Source organism: Cryptomeria japonica, chromosome 10 (assembly GCF_030272615.1).
Source record: "Cryptomeria japonica chromosome 10, Sugi_1.0, whole genome shotgun sequence".
Classification (NCBI taxonomy): Eukaryota; Viridiplantae; Streptophyta; class Pinopsida; order Cupressales; family Cupressaceae; genus Cryptomeria; species Cryptomeria japonica.
The window spans coordinates 351,419,067-351,445,128 of NC_081414.1; the positions used below are offsets into that span (position 1 = coordinate 351,419,067).

At 35.2% G+C, this 26,062-nt stretch overlaps 1 protein-coding gene across 6 annotated transcripts; it reads left to right on the forward strand.

Moving 5' to 3' along the window:
* Nucleotides 1-4,495: 4,495 nt before the first annotated feature.
* Nucleotides 4,496-25,526, forward strand: LOC131051672 (sulfite exporter TauE/SafE family protein 4). Of its 6 annotated transcripts, none has more exons than XR_009107155.2 (8): nt 4,496-4,705; nt 4,832-4,930; nt 5,078-5,232; nt 13,049-13,107; nt 13,186-13,352; nt 13,513-13,563; nt 25,051-25,157; nt 25,280-25,526. XR_009107155.2 is itself a non-coding variant. In XM_059213024.1 (7 exons), exons 3-7 carry the CDS (start codon nt 5,220-5,222, stop codon nt 25,090-25,092), a joined length of 252 nt encoding a protein of 83 aa, XP_059069007.1. In that variant the 5' UTR covers nt 4,498-4,705; nt 4,832-4,930; nt 5,078-5,219; the 3' UTR covers nt 25,093-25,526. The 6 variants fall into 6 exon arrangements, 1 of the variants encoding a protein (XP_059069007.1); XR_009107154.2 differs by having other exon boundaries at nt 4,497-4,705; nt 13,209-13,352; XR_009359106.1 differs by having other exon boundaries at nt 4,497-4,705; nt 13,266-13,352; nt 25,284-25,526.
* The last annotated feature ends 536 nt before the right edge of the window (nt 25,527-26,062 follow it).

The following is a 26,062-nucleotide window of genomic DNA, read 5'->3' on the forward strand; positions in this document are numbered from 1 at the left end:
CATCTTTACTTTTCATGCAAGGATCAAATTCGAAAGTGTAATTCTTTTCTTCATGAATTCAAAATAAGCTTCAATATTTAATAATTCGTTATCCTAGCATTTCATCTTCTTTGTGATTCAAATTTCAAGTTTTATATGCACAATTACTCTATCCTCTTACTCTGTTTCTAGAGGGTTTGGTGGTTAATTTCTATGAATTACACACGTTTATCAACAATCTTTACAAATATATTTCCTTAATACATTTATGTATAGAATATAATTTTCTAAAGAATATATTTTGATGTCATTCAACATAATTCTCATAATCAGAAATCTAAAAACTATGACTCTAATTCTTTCATTTGATTATCGTCTAAGTCTAATCAAAATAGAACATTTTCTCTTTAGATCTCTACCACAAACTTTGTTAGAGCAGAGCCTACCTCTGACTGATATTGTCGTTGTATATGATCTCTAATCAGTGTATTATTATCTTCTTTCTATTTCACCAAGTTCTCAAGAAGGTCGTTGTTCCTCTAACGTGTCTGCCACTCTTCCTTGTTCCAGTATTTGACTCTTTCCTCTGAAATATGACACTAAATCTGAGATGATCATTACTGATCTTTTACGACTTGGTCGTAAACACATCTAAATCTCCACTACTTTTCTCTTCTACATTCCATTCTCTAATCCTTTGTTGCATCTATGTCCCCTTCCTTCTCTACTCTTTCCTCTCTATTATTTCTTCTTTTATCATTCTAGTTCTCTTTTCTGTTGAGCCTTCACTACTATTTATAATATTCTTATCCTACGTTGGTTGCTATTCTCTTGGCTTTTAATTAGCCATCTCTTCGACACCACTGTTAGTCTTAAAGCTCTTTTAGTTCTAAATGATTTAGAACTCTAATGAATTGCATACATGTCGACTAGGCTTCCATCTATTGTTTTAAACATCTGATAGAACTGCTCACCTCTTTCCACGTCTACCTATCTTCTCTGAATTAGTTAATGTTTTGTTTTAACAACAGGTACTAGATATTACTGCAGGCTGGGTCTACGTGGCTGCAACGTGACTTGTCATGGAAGGTAATGAAGGAGAGGAGGAGTGGTAGTCGGTGGTGTGCCGACTCCCTCTATACTACACTTGCCTTACATTATGCAACTATACATTAAACCTGCCAACTTCCATATCAGTGTCACCTACAATAGTTCCATGATTCCTAAGTTGCAATGTGGTTGGTGTTCGTATAAAAAGGAGGAGTGGTCGGTGTTAATATCGACCCCTCCCTTTAAATATGGGGAGTGGTTGATATATATATATATATATATATATAATATGGATTTTCATAAAATAATTTAATTCCACAAATCTATTTACATATTCGATAATTACATATGTATTATAAGTCCATGATCGAATTTAGAACTCATAGTTACATACATATTTACATGTATATGTTCGAATCATTATTCGAACTCACACACACACACACACACACACAGATATATATATATATATATATATATATATATATATATATATATATATATATATATATATATATATATATATATATATATATATATATATATATATATATATATATATATATATATATATATATATATATATATATATATATATATATATATAAGTACATCTATAGGTAAACACATAAATACATAGTTCACTAAATCACACATATCTACATAAAAAGAACATATAAACATAGGGTCAATATTTATATCCAACTTATTAGCAAATCAATCTTTCTTTTAAAATAAGACATAATATTTTACATTCACTCATGCAACTTGGATTTAATTCAATCACCACTCAAATCATGCAACAAATTCTCATGTATAAATATTTAAATCAATCTTCTACTCATTCCAGATTCATCATGCCAATTTAAACAAACACTCAAATAAGGTCATTTAAATCATCCATCATTACAAGACGCAAATTATAAATCTTAATGTGGTGTGTGAGAGATTCCATCTATTCTAAGGAAATCTAGGAGTGAAGACAACTCTATTTGAACCCTGTTCTCGCCTTCATCTTCGTTCACCTGTTCCTGGATTTACTTGCACTCAATTGCTCATTAGCAATCACAATCCCAATTTTACAATAAAAATTATTACTGATCATTCATTGTATATAAATCATTTCAGTGCATTCAATCTCCTATCTTATTTCATTTCAATTTCATTTGCGAAAAATAAATATTATTTTCCTAATTAAATAATTATGGAAAAATAGGGTTCGTGACAGTAAATCTGGACATCACCTATCAAAATGGGTTTCCAACATTTAATAATCCATTTGTTTAAATCAACCAAGCTTGGCCAAAACCCTTGAAACCACCCAATCAACCCCATCTTTGCAAAATACAGTTCGTTCTCCTTCACCTCTTCAGATATCTCTGCATCAAAGTTCACCATAGGCCTAATAGGAGTCGAATCTTCCTGAGAGAAGGAAAATATTGATCCAGTGGATACTCTACTGTCGAAGCTCCCTGCAGAGTCAAACCTCCCATTCCCTCAAAAAGCTTGTTTAGAATGAGAACCCTTCAAAGAGGTATGCATCCCACACTGAGATTTCTCCTTAAAAAGAGATGCAAAATTTGTATCCCCTCTGTGAATATTGCTCTTGCCACCATGGACGAAAACAACACGTACAAATCCATTAACACCATGCCTAGCCAAGTCCACGTCAATTGAACTGTGAGCCAATAACCTAGAGGAGGCACTAGTCAAAGCCGAAGCATAGGCACTAGCCAAAACCCTAGCAAACAGAAGAGAGTGCTGTGGTAGCATTGAGACGAAAAAAATCTCACCTCTTATATTATATTATTAATAATATATATTTTTAATTTGTGTATACTATTGATTATGTTATATAATTTTATAATATATAGATGGTGAATATATTCATAATAGTATAATATTATATATTATAAATTAAATCATATATAAATAGATAGAATGAGAGAGAAAGGGAGAAAGGGAAATACATAGATTAAAAAGAGAGGGCAACAAGGATAGATGAATAGATAGGGATACAAAGAAGGAGAGATAAAGAGAGAGATAGTGAGGGAGAAAAAGAGAGGAGCTCATCTCAAAGGTCAAAGAGTATAAATATACATAATAAATATGTAATTGTAAATTTTTAATGATTAAATATTATTTCTAATGATTTATTGTCAAAGAAATACTAATTTTAAAATATAAGACACTTTTTAATATTAAAAAAAAATATATAAAAAATGATAATACTAACAAATATGAAATAAATTTATATCACAATTTAATTATTTATAAAAATTAAAAATAATAAATAATAAAATTAATAAATGATTAAATAAAGAATTAAATAATTTTTTAAAATTTAATAAAAATATTATATATAAATTAACCTAAAATTTCTTCATCTATAATAATATTAATGCCACTAAAGTAACATTCCTCTAGGTTAGAATACGTTTGCCTAACATAAAAAAAATATTTTACAAAAATTTATTTTTGAAACAATTTGACATGCAAATGACGGGTAAATATATGAAATCTGCCATGTTTGGTGTTTAGTATTTTAGAGATTATTCTTTTCTATTATAAGATATCTCTAGGCATATTTTACATATATTTTTTAAATATAGCTATACTTATTAAACTTAACATCCATTGTCTATTCTTTGACTCATATAGCCGGGAATATTTGAAAAGAAAATATGTGAAACTTTTTACTTTGTTGTAATCTCAATTACTTTCACAAGGCCAGAATGTGTTGCAGTGTGTTTACTTTCACCAGACCGAGAAATTTATTACCGTTTAATGATGATGTGTTGCAGTGTGTTTACTTTCACAAGGCCGAGAAATTTATTACCGTTTAATGATGATGTGTTGCAGTGTGTTTGTGTACAATTCAAATATAATATCAACCTTAGATTTTGAGATGTGTTGCAATGTGTACAATTCAAATATAATATCAACCTTAGATTTTGAGATGTGTTCCAGTGTGTACAATTCAAATATAATATCAACCTTAGATTTTGAAATATGAGACTGCCCATTTCAAATAAGAGACCTCTTTGATGTAATTATATAACAAAATTTGATTGATAAATATGTCATGAAAATGCATTGATAGAAGTTACTTAAATATAAAGTATAAATTCTTATAATAATAAAACTCAATGAAAAAAAATTACATAAACACAAAATTTAACATAAATCAAATATATTATATTAAATATAATTCAAAATTAAATGGTAATTGTACATGAATATCAAATCTTTAATGTCAGTTTAGGAGAAAAATAAGCTTTGCATTTCCTTTTAAAACAATTGAATTTACAACTGTATGAACCAATAAAATTATTAAAAATATTTTTTTACAATTATTTTAAATAAAAATTATAAAAATTTTGTTTAACAATTTTATAATTCAACAGGAAGAAAAATTGAATGTAAACAGAACTAATAAAAAACATATCAATTTACATTTTTACGTTGCGAAATCAATCCAACGCTTTATTTTATTTTCTATGACGCCAAAAACGGTGGATGGCAGTAAAGAAAAATGAACGGAGGAATCCAAACCCTAACCCTAAGAATTTTTAATAAAGCCCTGTAATCCGCATGCCGTTTGCTTTGTGCAGCGTACCTTAAGTTGTAAACCCCACTCGGTTCATTATGTAAATGTCCCCAAATGCAGAAAAAGGTTCGAAGCTCTGTTTTCTTTTGTATTGTTTTGTATTGTTTTTGGTGTTATGTCCTGCTATTCTGAAATTTATTTTTATTGTTTTGTTAATTTAAAATTCATTTTATCCCTGCCATGTTATCACAGAAACATGCATTTGGTGAATTATTTTTACAGTATGAGTGATGAATTTATTTGGAAGCCATTGTTTCTTAGAATGGTCGGAATTGGAAAGAGAACATACTGGTAGGCACATTTTTGTTATATGAATTTTTTCACAAAGGTGGATTAGTTATTATCTTGGAGTAGATAGGTTTTTTTTAATGTATTTTTTTGAAAAAAGTCTTATCTTATTTAAGGAGAGCTTTTGTTCTCTTTTGATACAATCCACAGGTTGACAAATGCCCTGCTATACTGGAAGGTGGTTTTGCTGTTTTTGGAGGCATTTGATGCGGCCTATGGATATAGTAACCATAATCCTACTACTGAGGAAGTACCTTCTTCTATTAACATTTGAAGAGGAAAATGTCCCAAAATGCAGCAAGCAGGTGATATGTTTATTCCGTTTTCTTTTGTATTTTTTTTTTCATATGATTTATTGTGTTTTTTTTCCCATTGTTTATGGTGTTGTCTTATTATTTTAAAATTTGCTTTTACTCTCATCGTTAATTTAAAATTTATTTTCCATGGAAAAAGGTCAGAGTTCTTCAAATCGGTCCACACTTAGAATCGGCTCATGTAGAGAGGATGGCTCCAACAAAGAAGTAAAAGTGAGGGAAGAATCAATTTTTGTAGGTCATATTGCAGAGGACTTTTTGAACATAGTAATTTTGCGAACTTCTTCTTCATACTGTGTTCCAAGTTCAAAGTTCAAATCGTTTGTACTTGATTGAAATCTATTATTTCTATCTCTGTCCTTTTTCACAATCTGTGGGAGCAAAGCAATATGCAAATATGACTGGTGATGGATCTTTATGATGAAACAAGTGACTCTTCTAATGGGGAGCAAAGCAATATGGAAATATGGCCGGTGATGGATCTTTATGATGAAACAAGTGAGTCTCTTAATGGATTTGGTCTCTTTGATGTGTACAAGAAGATGTTTAATGATGAGTGGATATGTAGTAACTCACAATAGTTTCTCAGAGCTGGAGATGGGGTTCTAAACCCTTCGAGTGATCGATCCACTGACTATGCAGTCCCATTGACTTAAGATGCGAGGATTTTGTTTTACATGAAAATATGTCATGATGATGTGGATGTGCACCTCAAGTTTGATCCAGATGGAAAGACGTATCAACTGTCTGTTATAGTTGCAAATCCTTATTTTTTTGACAGACAAATTTGTTGTTTTGATTTATAGATCTGCAGAGCAGAGATGGGAAATTAGAGAAATTGACTTGGGTCTGGTGACAATGGAAAATTAGAGTTTAAGACAAACATAGCAGATTTTTATAAAAGATTAAAAGGTTTTAAGCAAATACAATTGGTGGCTGGGCAATCTTTATCAACGTTTCTCCTAGCTTGTGCTACAGTGAGAGCTTTCAAGAGAGATACATATGCAAAATATGAAAGCATAGACTATACAAGTAAAATGTTTGATGAAATTGCCCATTGAAAAGTAATCTTTGGAAATTTGATGATTGTATCAAATAGTTGAAGTAGGAAGATTAGGGAGAGTTTGATCATTGCTGATTCATTTGTTACATACGAGGCTATTCCTTCCAGCCTTGTCATCAGATTGTTTCATTAGACGGAACAAACACAATTTTTAATAAGCTAAACCAGCATACAATAAATCTTAACGTGGCTTTGAATTATGTGTAGTTTGATGATGAGTTTTATATGATGTGTTATTGATCAAGATCCAGTGCAATTTACATTAATTGAAAGTAATCCTTGACAATGTATTATCAGGGGAGAAATAATTGAATAGTTTGTTAACGAGCTGATCAATTTAGTGGTGGATTCCTTCTTGTGATACAGAAGGGAGTATAATGTAACTCATCATTGCATGATCTTCCTATCATTATCGAGAGTGTTTTTAGTCTTTTAATCAAGTTATTAAGATCAAAGTATTTGATCATTTACATGTCTTTGCACATTCTCATGGTTCAAAGTATTCTATGTTTGTGGTCTCCTAAAAGCATTAAGATAACAAGATCTTTGATGCAAGAATATAAAATGTTGTACTTGAAATGTCATAATAAGACAATTAATAATTTGAGAATGTTTTGATGAAGGTAAAAACACATGAAGGGCCTAGACTCATTACATGGCACTCATAAAGGCAAGTAAAATGTGTTTCACAAGAATTGAGATTGAAACTTGCAAAACAAAATCAAAAGAAAAGCAAATTCAGCAAGGACCAATAAAAAATGACAGACTAAAATCAAGGCAATTTGATTTCAACCAAAAGTAACTAAAGGACTCTAGAGAAGAGCAAGATCCAAAATGAATAGTTCTTCCTTATTTCAAGGATTACCAGTCACAAGTGAAGGACTTGCAAACATAGCTTTAGGTTTTCATTTCTCCTTGCAAGGGGAGCCACAAACCATGCTGGAGTGGGTTCTCATAGAAGAATCCAGCACCATCTCACAGTGCAAGTAGAGGGAGGGCACAACCAAGATTTGCCTTGTCCTTAAAAGATAGCCCAGTGGTATCCAAAACCTTTCTTGCCTCATCTTGGGGCTCTCAATGATTAATGAAGAAGATTCACTATGAATTTTCTTAACCCAAACACCTAGCTTGAAGCATTTTTTCTTTGATCGGTGATAAGCTTGAAGCACCAATTAATATTTATTGGCAAAACCTTATCAATTTTGAATTTTTTTTTGTAGCAATCTCAATGGCAACATACTGACCAGTGGCATTGGCATTACCTTGAATGATGCTACCATCCTGGGCTTCCCAACGAAAGCTCGGGGAGTCTAACCCAGGGAAGAACCATATTAACCTTGGTGAAATCAAAGCTTTAAGTGAAGAAAAGCCCCACCAAAAAATCAAGGACCTCCCTGAAGCTCGCTTGAGCAGTCTTCCAAGTCCAAGGAAGGAAAGGAGAATAAGAGAAGACTATATAACAAGACACCAACCTGAAGTTGACCCGAAACATTCCAGCTTTTGGAAGCCCCATAGTGAATAAGGTTAATGTTTGTTTGAAAGCCATAGAATCTCCCAATAAAGGTAGAAACTTACCTTGAAAGAGCAGTGGAAGTTGTCCCTGAAGACTGGTAAGCAGCTCCTACCGTATCCTTATCACTCTCTAGTCCTATGGCTAGTTGACGCTGTGCTCTCTTTTCAGACCCAGTGTCTTATTAATTTTATAACAAAAGAACCTGAAAATCTATCTAATAATAACCCACCATATGGCTGGGCTCTGTGTTGCAGCTACGTTATTGCATCTTATGTTCATTTCCTCTGGACCCGCGAAGAGGATGAAGAGGAGAATGACCTTACAATAGAATAAAATGCAATGGGTCCGGCCAACTTGGGCTCTGTAATTATTGCTGCAGCTTAATATTTCATTTAGGCTATAAGTAGTTATGTCCAGATCAGAGTAGTTAATAGTTAATATTTCAGTTGGCTGTGAGCCCTGAGAGAATTTGTTGCAATAAAGATTCATCTTGCTTCAGACCTTAGCTCTCATTGGTAGGAAAACAAAAAATGGATTCTTATCCAGCATATACCAACTGTTGCTTAAATTCTAAGGTTACAGATTTAAGTGTGAATGTTGTCATGACTTATATCATAGGAGTATTCCACCTACATGATAAGCTAAAAGCGTAGATGTAATTGTTTGAAATTGTAATGACAAATCCCTTTGGGAATGTATCTAAAAACTGCTTTTTAGGTTAAATATATTTTTACAAAAGAAATTAAATATAAATTATATATAATTAAAGGGTTGCAATTTAATTGGCTGAATATAATTAGTGAGTATCAAATCCTTGAAGATATGACATAAGGAATGAGGCTCGAATCATGCCCAGCCCAAAATGGATACCTCTTAGCCTTTTTCTGTCAGATAAAGAGGCATCAACATAGACCCACGCTCCAATATCAGATAGCAAAATTAACTTTATATGACATAAAATTCTCCATAAAAAATACATAAACATTAAATTTATTCAATATCATCAATAAATTATATAACTTTATTTATAATATAAACTTTAAAGATTAGCTAATATAATATCAGTAATTATTAAAGTCAAAATAAAAAATGATTATTAAATAGAAAGTAGAAATTATAAAGAAATTATCTCATTGATGTGTTATAATTTTGTTTAATGGTTCATACAAGATATATTTAGAATTATAAAATATATATGTTGTGGTCATCATGCATGCAATGAGATTATGTACTTTTATTTTAAAAATGAATATGCCATTTAGCCAGCTGCTGGAAAAAATCAATGAATGTCTGCTGCTACATGCCTGCCAGGCTTGCTTAAATGACATGCAGTTTTATCATTGGAGGAAGAGGAGTTTGATGCAGATGTGACAATGGGGCAATGGGTATAATGATCCGTTCCCTTCTCTAACAGCTTCTTTAATATATGTGTTCGAGTAGTTCTTTATCTCATTATCAGTTCTTCCTGGCAGTTTCCCTGCAATTAAGGACCATCTGTACCATAAAAGAGCAAAATATTGTCACAATGGTGGCTTGTGTTCAAGTTCCATTCAATATTTTTACATCTGTTATGTACAGATTAGATTGGAAGAGATAACCCCATTAATGCTTGTTCAAGCTTAATCCATAAAAACGTAGACAAGTGACACATAAAGTTGCATCAAAAAATTCTAGGTAATTCATAAACCTTGTACAACAAAATTATTTTACCCAACTAAATTGGACCAGCCAGGAGAACCAACCAGTCTTTACACGAGGACAAGTTAAAAGTATCAAACAAACTATACCCAATAAGCAACCGGACAAAGTTAGGTTGTATTGAATATGGTGTTCTTATCAGCATAAGAGAATGGTTCGGGGTAAAACATCATGCCATTGACATCAAATAAGACTTTTCTTAAGCCTAAGATAATAGGTCACCATGTACAAAAGTTTATCTAAATTTGATGGACTAAATCTCATGTAGCTTTTGCAGAATGAACCCACTTTTGACAACTTTGTATTTCAACCGAACAGGATGGCCTAACTGTAACTCTGAAACAAACTTGGATCATGGGTACTTTAGTGCCAAAAAGAAAAAAATTGTGGCGAAGAAAGACAATGACAGATTACTCACTTGTTATTCAAAATAGAACGGAGCTTTATTATTAGCTCATCTTCTTCTGGGGTAAAATTGCCCTGTTTAAGATCAGGGTGAAGATAATTTATTCATCGAAGCTTGCAACTCTTCCCACAGCACTGCAGTCCTGCCAAAAAAGGAAAAAAAGAACAAATTCATACATTACTCAATCAGCTCTTAAGCAATAATGGTGTAAGCCTTCCATATCGTGAAAACTTATTAGGACAAGAAGATTTAGAAGCAACTCAACCAAAGATTTCCATCTTTGATGTTTTCTAGGATGAAAGTTTGATTCCTTTCAAAAAACCAAGGAACCTATTTGTTTATCAATGGAGTAGTGAGTAGAAAATGATTAGAAGTGCAGGGAAAGACATCATCAAGTTATAGTAGCTCACAGGTTAAATGCATTTGGTGTCTGAGTGACATTAGTGGTGACAATTATCATTTCAAATGGTATTTGGCAATAGAACGAGGAAATAACACCGACTTGCACAAAATGCCCGACAAATGTCATGTATCAAGCAAAACAAGCTCTTAATGGGATTGCTGAGAGTAAGGCCAAAAAGTCAAGAACTGAGGTTGAACTAGGTTCTAGTTCTGTAGATGCTAGGAGGAATCGTTTGGGTGGAAAATGATGAAGATGGGGGTTTCAGGGAATCTGGGTCAACACTTTCTTCTACAGCACGTGGACCAGACACAAGTGGAGGAAACATTAATGATTTCTTCCACCCTCATATTACACTAGGATCACAAACCACTTTGGAGAGTACGGGACGGAGGAAAATCGTCGTTCATGAACAAGCAAAAAAGACAATTGCTAATTTCTGGTACTCCTTTAGCTTGTCATTCCATGCTTCCAGATCTCCATATTGGCAAGCTATGGTAGATGTTATTGCAATTGTAGGTTTTGGGTTTCAAGCCCCATCTTATGAGTCATTGAGGGTTGGTACGTTCAAAGATTTAGTACGGGATGTTGAAGATGTTGTTAAAGAGCATCGGTTATAGTGGGTTATTAGTGGTTGCAATATTATGACAGATGAATGGATAGATAGAAGGAACCAAACCCTCATTAACTTGTCTCTTGTGAGAGTGGCACTATTTTTTTTGAAATCTATGGATGCATCTGATATAATCAAATCTGTATTTGCATTGTTTGAGATGTATGACATGGTAGTTATGAATGTAAGGCCACAAAATGTGGTTCACTTCATCACAAACATGATGCTGCTTGTGTTGTTGTTGGGAGACTTATGACAGATAAATACCTTTCTATGTTTTTCACACCACGTGCAGCGCATTGCCTTGATCTAACCCTAGAGGACATTGGAAAAATTGAATGGGTAAGGAGGCATTGCAAAAGGCTCACAAGGTTAACAAATTTATTTATAATCATACGAGGATTTTGTCTATAATGCACTCTTTCATAGGAGGCAAAGAGCTAGTTCGACCAGGGGTGATAAGATTTGCAACACACTTTCTTGCATTACAATTTCAATTTGAACAAAAAAATAATTTGAGGCGAATGTTTGATTCAGCTAAATGGATGGAGTTTGGCTTCACAAATCATTCAAATGGCATAGTAGTGGCAAACTACATGTATTCTACTAGTTTTTGGGAATTGATTGAACAACTTGTAGAATTTTCAGAGCCTCTAGTAAAAGTCTTGAGACTAGTTGATGGGGAAAAATCCCCCATGGGATATTTGTATGAGGCCATGGATAGGGCGAAGGAGGTGATGAGGAGTAGGTTGGCAAATAACAAGGAGATGTATATGCCGTTGTGGGACATAATTTATAGGAGATGAGATGGAAAGATGCACTCTCCTCTCTATGCCATATGATACTTTCTCAATCCATCGTTATTCTACAAGACTCCATTCATGGATATTGATGCTGAGATCAAACAAGGCTTCTTCAAGTGCATGGACAAAATGTTTCCAAATTAGGATAAATTTAATGCAGCTATGTCAGAGTTGGAAATGTACAAGCAGACTAGGGGTTTTCTTTTTTCTAGGGCTGCCATGGAAAGCAGAAAGACCTTCCAACTAGGTAGACTTTATAAACTTTTGACAATCTCTTAATTTTGTCAACATGGTCATTAAATTTTTTTAAATTTTAAGATATTTTTGCATTATCATCTCCATATAATGTATTTTTCAGCGCAAAGGTGGGCTTGTTTTGGTGACGAATGCAAAAATCTTAGGTGAATGCTGGTGCGCATTTTGACCCAACCATGCAGCTTATCTGCTTGTGAGTGTAATTGGAGTGCTTTTGACCACATACATACCAAGAAACGCAACCCCCTGACACAACGACGAATGAATGATTTGGTGTTTGTTCACCACAACCTCTTCTTGAAGCTAAAGAAAGCTCAAGGTAAGAATATTAAAATATACTTGCAATTAGTTGAAATTGTATTCATTGTGTTTTTCAATTGTAAGGCAAAGATTAGTTTCTACATGGGCAAAGACAAGAACTATTGAGGAAGATGAGCCAATTGACCACGACGAGATAGATCTAAAGTCTGAGTGCATTGCTGCTACTAATGATGTTAGTTTGCTTGAGCCTGATGATTTTGAGATCATGGGGCAGGCCAACATGGATCTTGAATGAGTTGAACAAATTAAGACATGGATCTCTGGCATGTTATTGGCTACATTTGATTTTTTGAAACTTTGTACTTAGTTGATAGGCTGAGTTTGTACAAAGTCACAAACTGTATTGTTATCAACATTTTGACAACTATCATTATCTAGTTATTATTTATGTTGTGGTATATTTTGTGCAATGTACTCATCGATGTATGAATATGAACAACAAAAATCTATTTTTTATAATTCCGGTGTTGGAGTCTATTTTATTTGCTTACAATATCTCTATGCTATGGAAATGCCCTTAAATATTAAACTAAAAGTAGTTTTTTATTGTTTTTCTGCAATTTTTTACCTTTTTTTGTAAATCTGATTTTTTCAAAAAATCTTATACTTTTGTTTTGCTGATGAATTCCCCAAACAATTAATGCTGCTATGCTATAAACATTTGAATTGTTATATGTTAAGCCCAGTTTTCAATGATATTAGATGATTACATACTGAAACTGTTTATTATCTCAGTTCCTTTAGGTACAGATGATGAAACTCTTGTATCTGGCCAAGAAGAAAGTTGCACAATTGTAAGTTCCACAAATTCCAATTTTTTTTCAATGCCTGAGATATAGCTGACATATTATAGCTGTTAGTAGTTCATTTAGATATAAGTTTTCCTGATATACAGCCTAAAGATGCACAAGCAAGAAATACCAATCCATGATCAACTACTTACTGTATCCAGGCAACAATCTGTTTCAACATTAGATGGACTGGATTTACAATGCTTATGCTTATATGGATTTTATTTACAGCTCTACAAATTATCAAGGTTGGAAATCTTTTTAATTTTGTTTAGCTTTACAAGGTAGACCGATTTTCAAAATGTGCAAAATGCCATCCATTGGAGCAAACCCATACACTTTAATTATTCTGAATTCAATAATTCATTCATTTATATTTTATTCTAATTACTCCTATTCTCGTTGCAGAACAATACTGTTGTTTGTGGTTTGGAGTACTGGATATTAAGTGTTTTGCAGGTTGGTATTTGTCAAGAACTAAACAACTTATTTTTTATTAAATTTCTGGTAGAGAATTTTAGGAGACTAAACTAATTATATTGCAAGTTCCACTGGTATTTGGACTTTGTATTAATGAAGCAATAGTATGTTATTCTGCTTAATGATCTATCAAGATTCAAACCCAATGCTCAAGATTAATTCTGGCTGCAGATAGCGAAGCTCACCTTTTAACTTGCAATAGAAGATACGAATGTACTTATGTAACCATCCAAGAGTTTATGATTCTTGTCATCTTATATGACTTCATTCTTTTTCGTTGTCTTTGGTTAACTATATTGAGATAGATAGCAATTTTACATTTTTTTAGACTGATATAGAGAAAACTTATTGAGTTTTATGGTTAAGATGTACATACATACATACCAGTTCTTAGCTGTTTCATCATACCCTGTAATGTCCCCTTTTGGAATCTCCCTTATTCAAGCCCTAGGATAACAATTTCAGCTTAATTCTTAAGGGGGTAATTTATTTTTAACTTAAATTATCAAATATAATACCTGTTTCACAGGAATCCCGGTTTAGGTCCTAATAATATTAATAATCATTGAACTTATAAATATTAACATTAAACCCCAATTTCTTTGATTCTATATAACAATGTAATGCCCTAGATAGAGTAGAATGAGATTAGGGACACCTGTTTTACATGCTAGGGTTGCCGTTGCACCAAAAGATCACCTTGTCAATGCTCGATACAACCACTACACTTATAGAATCCACAGGAGGCTGTTAAACGATGTCGTGAATCCCTGCGAGGGATGCTGACCCACTGCCAACGATCCCCCTCCCAGCGTCACTCGTCATGGCTTGTGTGATTCGAACCTGTGACCAAGCTCTGATACCACTTGTTACATGCTATGGGTGCCGTTGCACCAAAAGATCGACCTATCAATGCCGGATACAACCACTAGACTTATAGAATCCACAAGTGGCTGTTAAACCATGTTGCGAATCCCCGTGAGGGACGCTGACCCACTGCCAACAACTTGGTATTCTGAATGAGGCTCTGTAGGCAAATTAGAAGATATAAAATTATAAAATGCATGATTATAACAGATCTTAAGAACTTATTTGAGTAAAGCATGAATTCATTTTAAAAGAACTTAGTCATAGAATAGGAATAGGATGGGATCACCAAGTGTGGTGCGCAAGAAACCCTCTATCCTAGCCTCAAGGGTGGCTTAACCCCTTGACCTCATGTGGTTCATGTCATCAATGAGGTGGCCTACCTAGTGAGGCGTCCTATCACCATTTTCCTCCACTTGTCATACCTGTCCTATAACCCATGGTTTACATATTCATTCAGCATGATAGAAGGTATGAGTGCTGTTACAGTAAGGTGCTGAGGAAGTCTATTCTTCATAGGCCCAAGGGCAGCATCTTTGTACCCCCTTGGCCTCATGGGACTCCCCGGTCTTAAACCATGAGGTGGCGTGCCTACAAGATAACCCCAACACCGTTTCCTAACTGTAACTTATCTCCTTTTATCATGTTCAGTAATACTTAGAATAAACCCTCAGAAATATATCATGGATCTCAGAATCTCAACAACTTATACAGTATAGATATGCAGAACAGAGGTATAATGGATATGAAAAAATAGTTATAACATTGTTGTAGAGTCTAAACGTATGTGCACAGGAACTCATACCAGAATATCGTCCTAACTTAACAGTAGCTGCAGATTTGATCTCTTTATTCTGTTCTCTCCTTCCAAGATTGTTCTATCTTCTATCCTTTGATCATACTCATAAACTTTGTAGAACATATTCACAATACTATAACACATATATGAGTTCAATATATTATCAACAAGGATTCCTAAGAATTTGCTAATATTCATCATGCACAGAAATACTTATGAAAGCTGTGATATATTACATTTGCCAATGTGCATAAGCTTATTATAGAAATGATTGCTGCATAGGAAATTCGTACTGAGTTTGTGTGACCAGTTTACTGCCTGAAGTCTTTTCTTTTTTCTTTCTTTATTCCGTCTGATCTTCTTCTCAGATATTTCTCCTTTTTGAGATCTTGCAATCTGCTTATAGTAATCACTAACTGCTGTGAATATGAGAAGTTCTGCTGCTGTTTGATCTGCTAAGGGATAGGAATCGTATTTATGCCTTTTCTTTATATCTCTCAATGTGAGAGAGGGGTCACATTTCTTCATCATGTATGCCCTTTGGCAAGAGACACACCCTTTCACCATTAGAACCCTTTGAAAGAGTGCAATCCTTCATTATTCCTGCTCTTTGAAAGGGACACAAACTTTCACAATTGGGTCCGCCCCTCCTATTTAAATCGGATCTGCACTTATGATTTCCAAATTATCCCCCTCAAATGAGGTTCTCTTCTCCCTTTTATATCTCATGTTTGAGGGAGTCACAACTTTTCCTTCCATGTCCTGTGACCTTCATTAACTTAATTAAATTTTAATTATATTTAGTTACATTCTTTTATATTTTAATTCTATTCCAGAGTGGGGATATTACATACCCTTTGATTGGTTCTCATGATTACCATATCATCATTGTTTGCCCACTGCCACAACCTTTTGTTAATTCTGTCTCATGTTTTTACGCACAAGGAGGAGGAATCATCCATGTTGACTGCAGAAGCAGCTGGTGATACATACAATACTATAAACATTTGAATTTTTATATGTTTAGCTCAATTTTTAATGATATTGGATGATTACACGATGAAACTGTCTTTTATCTCAGTTCCTTTAAGTGCAGATAATGAAACCCATGTATCTGGCCAAGAACAAAGTGTGGCACACTTATAAGTTCCACAAAGCGCCAATTTTCTTTTCAATTCCTGAGATATTGGTGACATCTTATGGCTGTTAGTAGTTCATTTAGATATAAGTTTTCCTGATATGCAACCTGAACTTGTACAAGCAAGAAATACTAATAGATGACCAACTACTGACTGTATCCAGGCAACAATCCATTTCAACATTAGATAGGCTGGATATTCAATGCTTATGCTTGTATGGATTTTATTTACTGCTCTACAAATTATCAAGGTTGGAAAACTTTTTAATTTTGTTTAGCGTTACAAGCTAGACCGATTTTTCAAAATGTGCAAAATGCCATCCATTGGAGCACACCCATAAACTGTAATTATTCTGAATTCATTATTCATTCATCCATATTTTAATCTAATTATTCATATTCTTGTTGCATAACAATAGTGCTGTTTGTGGCTTGGAGTTGTGGGGATTAAGTGTTTTGCAGGTTAGTGTTTGTCAAGAACTAAACAGCTTATCTCTCATTAAATTTGTGGTAGAGAATTTTAGGAGACTAAACTAATTATATTACAGGTTCCAGTGGCATTTTGACTTTGTATATATGAAGCAATAGTATATAATTCTTCCTAGTGATCTATCAAGATTCAAACTCTATGCTCAAGAATACTTCTTTTTCGTGGTCTTTGATTAACTATATTGAATTAGATAGTGTTGATGTGTTTTTTATGCACATGCGAACACAGAATAGAATACCAAGGTATCTTATCCTCTCTTGAACAAATTTATTCGAATGTTGAAGATTTGCGTAAGGATCAATCGAAATAACTCCAAGGTTCCGGTATGTAGGGTCTCTATGTGTGGATAATCTCTGTTGGTGTGATGTGATTTTGTTGGATTCACAAGGGGGACTTACATTCGATTGTCTGAATGCTTGATTAGCTGGAACTTGAGTTCTAACTACTCAATGGGGGATAAAGAAATATCAAAAGCATAAGGTTTAGAGAATTTATTCTAGGACCTAGAATGTAAGAATATAGATGAATGACTAGGTGGAGTTCTACTTGGCCAGAGCTCATCATCAGACTGAACAATTCGACACCAACTCAGTGCAATCTTCTAAGGGACGTTTTTAAATATGTTCAAATCATTTCCATCAAATACTGATCACCATCCAAGTTAATGCATGAACAATGGATGTATAACAATTTGAAATTAAGCTCATTCAATGCTAGTTGACCAAACAGGGCACACTTACAATCAGTAAGAGGCTAGTGGTATGGACTAGATGGATTCCACACGAGTGCATTCAACAATTTTCTCGATTCAATCTAATCATCTACCACGTAACTTGAAGATCCAACAAGAAACCATGCATATTGCAAGGAACAACACATTTCACCATAACTTCAATGAAAATGAAGTTTATTTACAATTTGGGCAACAATCTCTTGCCTTCTCCTCCTACTCTACTCTAGTTATTATCTACTTATTCAATATTTTATTCCTATCAACTGATTATTCTCCTATCAACTATTAACTAACTATTAACCTTTACAAATGAGGAGTTGGAGCTTTATATAGAGAGCTCTTTACATTTCAATGGTTTAGATTGATTTACAATCAATGGCTAGGATTACAAGATGGAAACCTGTTGATGTGTTTTTCATGCACATGCGAACACAGAATAAAATACCAAGGTATCTTATCCTCTTGAACAAAGTTTCCCCGAATGCTGAAGATTTTGCCTAAGGATCAATCAGAGCAACTCCAAGGTTCTAATATGTAGGGTCTCTACGTGTGGATAAGCCTTTGTGGTATGATGTGATTTTGCTGGAATCACAAGGGGACTTACATTTGAATGCCTGAGTATCTGATTTGCTGGAACTCAAGTCCTATCTACCCACTGGGAGAATGAAGAAATAACAAAAAGTGTAGGGTTTAGAGAGTCTAATCTAAGACCTAGAATGCGAGAAGATGGATGAATGACTAGGTGGAGTCCTACTGGGCTAGGTCTTACCATCAAGCTGAACAATTCGACACCAGCTCAGTGTGATCTTCTAGGGTACTTTTGAAGATGTTCAAATCATCACTCAAGTTAATGCATGAACAGTAGATGTGTAATGATTCGAGATTAAACTCATTCTATGCCAATTGACCACGCAGGGCATACTTACAATCAACAAGAGGCTAGTGGTTTGGACTAGGGGGATTCCACGCGAGTGCATTCATTAACTTCCTTCATTCAATCTAGTTATCCATCATCTAAAATGAAATTTCAACAAGAGACCATGCATATTGCAAAGAAACGACACATTTCACCATAACTTCAATGAAAATAGAGTTTATTTACAATTAAGGCAACAAAATCTTACCTTCTCTTCCTAATCTACTCTAATTGCTATGCTATTTGCTATTCTATCTGCTGACTATTCACTATTGACTATTCTCTAACTATTAACTTTTACAAAATGAAGAGCCAAAACTTTATATAGGGAGCTCTTTACAATTTGATGGCTCTGATTGATTTACACTCAACGGTTAGGATTACAAGATGGAAACCCTAATTAGGGTTTGTTACAACAAACTCCTTTAGCCAATGAGAAAATTACATTCAATGAGTGTGGACCAATAGGAAGCAGGGGTAGGTACACCAAAGTCTGTGCCAACAGTGACGAGTCAGGTACATTGAATCTGGACATGTTGAGGTGGAGCTATTTGATTGGAGGAACAATGACTGGGACGCCACCTTGCCTGCGTTTATGCTTGGTTGATCTTCTTTTGTCCTTGATGTGATGAATGATATATCTCCATGACTCCCATGTGTTTGATGAAGCCTCCTTCCCGGTCAAGTCACTCCTCATCTGGTAGCTCATATCGCTTTGAAGTTTTATAAGATCTTTCTTCTGATATCTCGTGGTTTCTCCATATGGTAGAATGAAGTCCTTGAGGATAGCTTGGTCTATTATGTGCAACTCTTTGAACACTTGAAATCTCCCAATGCTTTTCTTGAACACTTGAAGTCCTCCTCCATCTGCAAAACAAACCAAAAGATGATTAAGTATACATGATATATTTATCCTAACATGACATTTATTACCTTAAATCATCAACAAGAAGGCATTAGAATGAAATTCCCTCAGGATCCTCTCTAGGGACAGGTCGTATAGGAATTTCACTCTGGACCCTTTGGAAGGGTCAGGAGCGATTTTTGTCATTTTGCTCAATTTACCCAACATTTTCATCATCTTGAACTTAACCTTTCAATCCTCTTGCCATCATAATCTCACAACTAGCCTTTTGCCCAACTCAAACAAGGTGAAAATAAGGATTTCAAAGGATTTCGCTCTGAACCCTTTGGAAGGGTCAAGAGCGAAATTCATGATTAAGCCTCAATTTCATCCCTTACTTGCTCCAAATTATTTCTCAAGGCAAGTATATAATAATCTTCTCTCCACCAATGCCTTAGGAAACCAAATCTAGATCTCAAATATGAGCAAATTAGATGTTTTAAAGAATTTCACTCTGGACCCTTTGGAAGGGTCAGGAGCGATTTTCATGCTTTGCTTGTTTTTCTCTCACTAAGTTCCATTCTTCCTCCTTTAATCATTAAAAACAAAATTGCTTGTGAATGAGCTGCCTTGTAGGTTGGAACAAGATATAGTGTCTCATGAAGAAATTCGCTCTGGACCCTTTGGAAGGGTCAGGAGCGATTTTCTTCTTTTAGGTTGAATTCCTCCTTCTTACTTTGTTTTACCTTGATTCTCACTCACCTTTGGATCTCCTTCTCATGAAGACAACACTTATTTGACCCTCAAGAAGGCCTAAAAGGAGGATTTCGCTCAAGATCTTGGCCAAGGATAGGACCTATAAAGAATTTCGCTCTAGACCTTTTGGAAGGGTCAAGAGCGAAATTCACATTTTTGGACAAACTCTTCACATTTTGAGATCACAACTTTGTCAAATGGATGCCTAGGGGTACTTTTAAGCTCAATCAACCCTGATCAATGTTAGGCCTGACACAAAAATGGGAGAAAAAGGAGGTTTTGAGAATTTCACTCTGGACCCTTTGGAAGGGCAGGAGCGAAATTCACATTTTTGGACAAAATCCTTCATTTTCTTCACTTTTAATCACTTCTTAGGCAAGAACATATCGCTCCACTCCCAATTATGCCCAAGGAACACAAATTTTGGTGTAATCAAGGAAGAAAATAGTGTTTATGGGAAATTACGCTCTGGACCCTCTGGAAGGGTCAGGAGCGAAATTCTTCCTTTAGGTTGATTTTCACCACTTCATTGCCTTAAACTACCTTTCAAAGGCAAGTACGCATCAAAGCCTTCCCAACCATGCCTTAGAAGTCAAGGTCTTGGTCATAACAAGGAGCAAATAGGGGTTATGGGAAATTTCGCTTTGGACCCTTTGGAAGGGTCAGAAGCGAAATTTGTCTTTGAGCTCATTCCACACCCCCTTTCTCCTTTCTTTGCCTTGGATCTAACTTCTCAAACCTTCTTCTATCATCATCAAGTCAACTTGCTCTCAAAGTGGTGCTTACTTCAAGGTTTTAGTGAGGAAATAAGTTCTCCCAAGAATTTCGCTCTGGACCCTTTGGAAGGTTCAAGAGCAAAATTCAAGCTTAGGCTCAAATCTTGACTTCATCTCCAACATTTCCTTATCCAAACAAGTGCTTTGCCTTCAATAATGCCTAGGACAAGGATTGGTTCATAGTTTTGGGCAAGGTAGAATGCCTTATGGAGAAATTCGCTCTGGACCCTTTGGAAGGGCCAGGAGCGAAATTTCTCTTCTAGGCTCAATTCACCTTCTTTTCCACTTGGCTTCGCCTTAGACTCAACCCTTGATGCATTTCCTTCCATAGTCATGCAAATTTACCCAGCCATCCAATGACTTAGGTGAAATCTTAGGTCCTTTGGGAAATTTCGCTCTGGACCCTTTGGAAGGGTCAGGAGCGAAATTGGTGAATTTGCCTTAGACACCACTCAAACATCCAAGCTTCTACCTTGAGGAGTTCCTGGCTCAAAAAATTGGATTACAAGGATATTTTAACCACTTCGCCCAAGTACCCCTGAAAGGATAGGACCTATCCTAGAATTTCGCTCTGGACCCTTTGGAAGGGTCAGTAGCAAAATTGGTGAATTGTGCTAAATTTTCTCATTTTCCCCTCAACTTTGCTCTTTGACTTGGTCGTTAGATTGTTCCTTTATCTTAATCAGGTCCATTTGCCTTCAAGGTGATATCAATTCCACGTTTTTGATGACAAATTAGGTCTTTTCCAAGGATTTCGCTTTGGACCCTTTGGAAGGGTCAGGAGCGAAATTGGTGAATTAGGCTCAAATCTTGACCGTTTCATCAAATTTCCAGGTCTAGATTTGTCCAAGGCATTTCCAAAGGATATCAATCGATGCCTAGAACTTCATCACTCAACAACTGGACTGATCTCAAACCCTCAAAGATGATATTCACTCACAAAGCTTCATTGACTTCCTCAAACTCAAACAAGACATCACCTAGCAACAAGAGCAAAACTTGACCTAGGGAAGGCTTTCAAAGGGACCTTGACTTGGACCATCCACTGCCCCACCTAAACTCAAGCAAAGCCTGTTATCTAAATGATCCCTCTGACTACTCTCCAAATGCAAAGGCTAATAGACAAGAACCTAAAAGACCAAGAAAACAAACCCTAGAAAGCAAAAAGTAGGGGTTCCCATTTGCAATGGGGCGATGTGTGAAAACGTCACAACAAAACCCTAATTAGGGTTTGTTACAACAAACTCTCTTTAGCCAATGAGAAAATTACATTCAATGCATGAGAACTAGTAGGAAATAGGGGTAGGTACATTAGAGTTTGTGCCTCCACGCATAAGCGTGATTCACTGAATCTGGACATTCTGATGTGGAGACTTCTGATTGGATGAATAGTGATTGGGATGCCACCTTGTTTGGTACTTGCTCTGTGATGACCTTGGTCGACCCTCCATCGTCCTTGCTTCTTGCAAAACAAACAAAAGATAGTATTAAGCATAAACAAAGTTTGCATCTTTGGATAATTGAATTAACATAAAAGAACCCCTTGTGAGAACATGGGACAAGACTTTAAGGAAATTTTCTCCAAAGGTGTAGCAAAGTACACGCCATTATTGAAATTCGCTTTGGTCCTCCAGTGAAGTACAAGAGCAAATTTGGAAGATAGGCTTAGCTTTAGCACATAACTTACTCAATTCACTCATTCTTTGGATGTTCACATCATTTTACCTCACTTGGAAGGTTCTTGAGGCAATTTTGATCTGGTACCTTTGTAGGGTACATGTCCTCCAAGAAATTCGCTTTGGTACCTTTGGAAGGTACATGAGCGAATTGACCTTCTCAACTCAATTAATGCTTGAACATGATCCTCCTTGCTTTTCTCTTCAATTTTCAACCCCTCTCCTAACCAAATTGACCTCTAAAAGGTTTTAGCTTAAATTCATAGCAAGGTATAGGGCTCTTAAGGAGAATTCGCTTTTGTACCTTTGGAAGGGTCAAGAGTGAATTAGGTGATGTCTTTGGTTTTTTCACTCCTTTGATGAAATCTCACTCAAAACCTAGGATCCTATGGAGGCTTAGGATATGTTGAACGTTAAAATGACCTTCAGAGAGACTCTCAACACTCCTTTAGCAAGACACTCAAGAAATTTCACTCCTGTACCTTTGGAAGGGTCAAGAGTGAATTTAGCATTTTTGCTCAAATTCCACTCAATTTCTCATAATCATTCATTTTTCACGGCTTTAAACTTCATAATTGTTCTTCCTCAAAGCATAAACAAGTCATTTGCCTCCAAAATTGCTTAGGAGTGGGTTCGTTCAAGGGTTTAAGCAAGATACAAGGTTCCTTGAAGAAGTTCGCTTATGTATCGTTGGAAGGGTTAGGAGCGAATTTCTTCCTTTAGGCCCAATTCATACTTCTTTTCACTTAACTTTGTCCTAGACTTGACCTTTGAATCTTTTGCTTGCCATGCTCAAGTCAATTTGCTCTCACTATTGCTCAAAATGACAACCATTCAATGTCTTTGGTGAGGAATTAGGTCCTTTGAAGGATTTCGCTACTGTACCTTTGGAAGGGTCAGGAGCAAACTTGAGGTATGAAGCTTAGACATTGAACAAAACAGTCACTTTTCTCCTTGTTATCACCTTGAACCATGTTTAGAAGGCGTCCTAAGGGTTTCCTTGCTCAAAATCTGCTGTCAAAGAGCAACTATTGTCAAGTTCGCTTGTGTACCCTTGGAAGGTACATTAGCAATAAAGCCAAATTCGCTCCTGTACCTTTGGAAGGGTCAAGAGCGAATTTGGCTTTATTGCTCAAATTCCTAACATGTTGCGACCACAATTCATTCAAATGCTTGTCTAAGGGTGTCTCTAAGTTCAATCAACCTTAATCAATGCCTTTGGAGCCTAGATTTGATGCAAATTAGGAAAAAAGGAGGCTTCGAGAGAATTCGCTCTTGTACCTTTGGAAGGGTCAGGAGTGAATTTAGCTTTAGAGCTCAAATTCCTCACATTTTTTCATTCAACGTTATTTCAACTCACTTCCAAAGCCATGGATAGATCATTTTTCATTCACTCAAGGCGTTGAATCAAGGATTTTAACCCATGTTAGAAGCAAGAGAGGGTTTTAGGGAAAATCGTTCCCGTACCCTTGGAAGGGTCAGGAGCGAATTTAGCTCTTGAGCTCAAATTCTTACCTTTTCCTCCAACTTTCTAAGTCCAAGCTTGTTCAAAGGTATCTCCACGGGCGAGTTTAGGGTAATCTCTCTCAATCAATCATTCTAGAGTGAGATTTCATCCAAATTAGGAGGGCAAAGAGAGTTTAGAAGGAATTCGCTCCTGTACCCTTGGAAGGGTCAGGAACGCATTTGGTGCTCTAGCTCAAATTCTCCAATTTCCCTCAAGTTTTCAAGTCTAATTCTCATGTTCTTGCTCCTCCATGGTGGGAATGAGTGAATTTTGTATCAAACAAGGTCTAGCAATGAAGTATTCTATCCAAATTTAGGGAAGAAGCTCTCATTTGAAGAATTCGCTTTTGTACCCCTGGAAGGGTTAGGAGCGAATTTGGCAATTTTACCCAAATTCCTCATGGTTCATGATCAAAATTTGCTCAAATTAATGTCCAAGGGCAGATCTAAGTTCATTTCTCCTTAGTTGATGTTTTGAAGCAGGATTTTAGCTTGATTGAAAGGCAAGAGGGGAAGTCCTAACAACACTCTGACTCAAATGACTCACACCTTCATTCACATCCTTGACTTGACTCAATGACACAGGTCTCAAAAGGCAAGGCTAGACTCCTATTATGATACGATGACTTCCTCAAACTCAATCAGGACTCAACCCTAGAAAAAAGTCTCAGGCCTAACCAAGCGGAGGCTTTCAAAAAAGAAATCCAACTCAAAAAGACCATTCTATCCAAATGAGCTTTCTGGCAACTCTCCAATGGAAAGACTAATAGCACAAGCCTAAAAAACTAACCTAGAAAGCAAAAAGCAGAGGTATGCATTTGCAATGGGGCGATGTGTCAATATGTCACAAGATCTAGCAATTTTCAAATTTTTTTAAGACTGATATAGAGAAAACTTCTTGACTTTTATGGTTATGGTGCACATATATACTAGTTTTTTAGCTGTTTCTTCATGTTCCTTGGCAGGTGTTGGTGATGGACAGGCTGAATATTATCAGCAGCAAGTGATACCTGAGGGTTTTACACAAATGGATGTTGTTTCGTAGCGTGGATATCTGCTTCGCATATCTGAGGTTTGGTTTTATTCTTTTGTTGTTATGCGCATTCATCAAAGCAACCAGTGCATCGGTGAGCCTTATTTTACCAAAGGAGTATTAGATTATACAACTGATACTCTTTGCTCAATTTCTTTTAGGAAGATCGTAAGAGGTTGCAATAAGCGGGAGGACTGCAATTTGCTTGTCTAACTCAGCACATATTGTACTTTTTACTCTATAAATATATGCAACAATAAAGAGTTACCAGTGAAACAAAAATTTAAATAATTATGACTGTCTTTATTTGTTGTTTTTCAATAGCAAATACCGTTGTTGTTGTTGTTGTCTAATGAAGATGTACTTTTGAATGGTGATGATCATAATTCTTTTTTCTTTTGTCCATGACATCAATCTTTCTAATTATGCAGGTTTCATAGACATAATATTTCTAATTATGCAAGTTTCATAGATTTTTTGAATCTGATCTGATGACACTTTACTTTTTTGTAATTTCTTGCATATAATTGAGCTTTTGTTGTAACAATTGGGCCATTTCCAATCTTGGAAGATGTCAAGTACATACTATATCTTGTTTAGATTATTAATTAGTCCAAAAAAAAAATTACTTTGAATTGACAACATATTTGCTGCACTAGAAAGTTGAAAAAAGAAGAGCAGCAGTAAGAGAAAGGGCAATAAGAAAGAAGTTAAAAAGGCCATAGAGTTTTGGACAAAGGCTATATTGTATCTGTCAAATCCTGGGTTAATTTGGAGCATGAGTAATCTTCTAATCTCAAAGTCATCCTTAGCTTGGAGAAATTCTTTTTTTATTTATTTACATATCTTGACATATGTGCCTTAATAAAAAAGATTTTCATCTATAAGATATCATTTGAAAGCTTCATATTTCAATCCAACTTCTATCCAGGGTCTCATATCTA

What these genes read in the sequence shown, in the direction of transcription:
- LOC131051672 (XM_059213024.1), top strand. An exon ending in AAGAAGAAAGTTGCACAATT is followed by an intron (nt 13,108 to 13,265) that starts GTAAGTTCCACA and finishes TACTGTATCCAG; the next exon opens with GCAACAATCTGTTTCAACAT. An exon ending in CAGCTCTACAAATTATCAAG is followed by an intron (nt 13,353 to 13,512) that starts GTTGGAAATCTT and finishes TTCTCGTTGCAG; the next exon opens with AACAATACTGTTGTTTGTGG.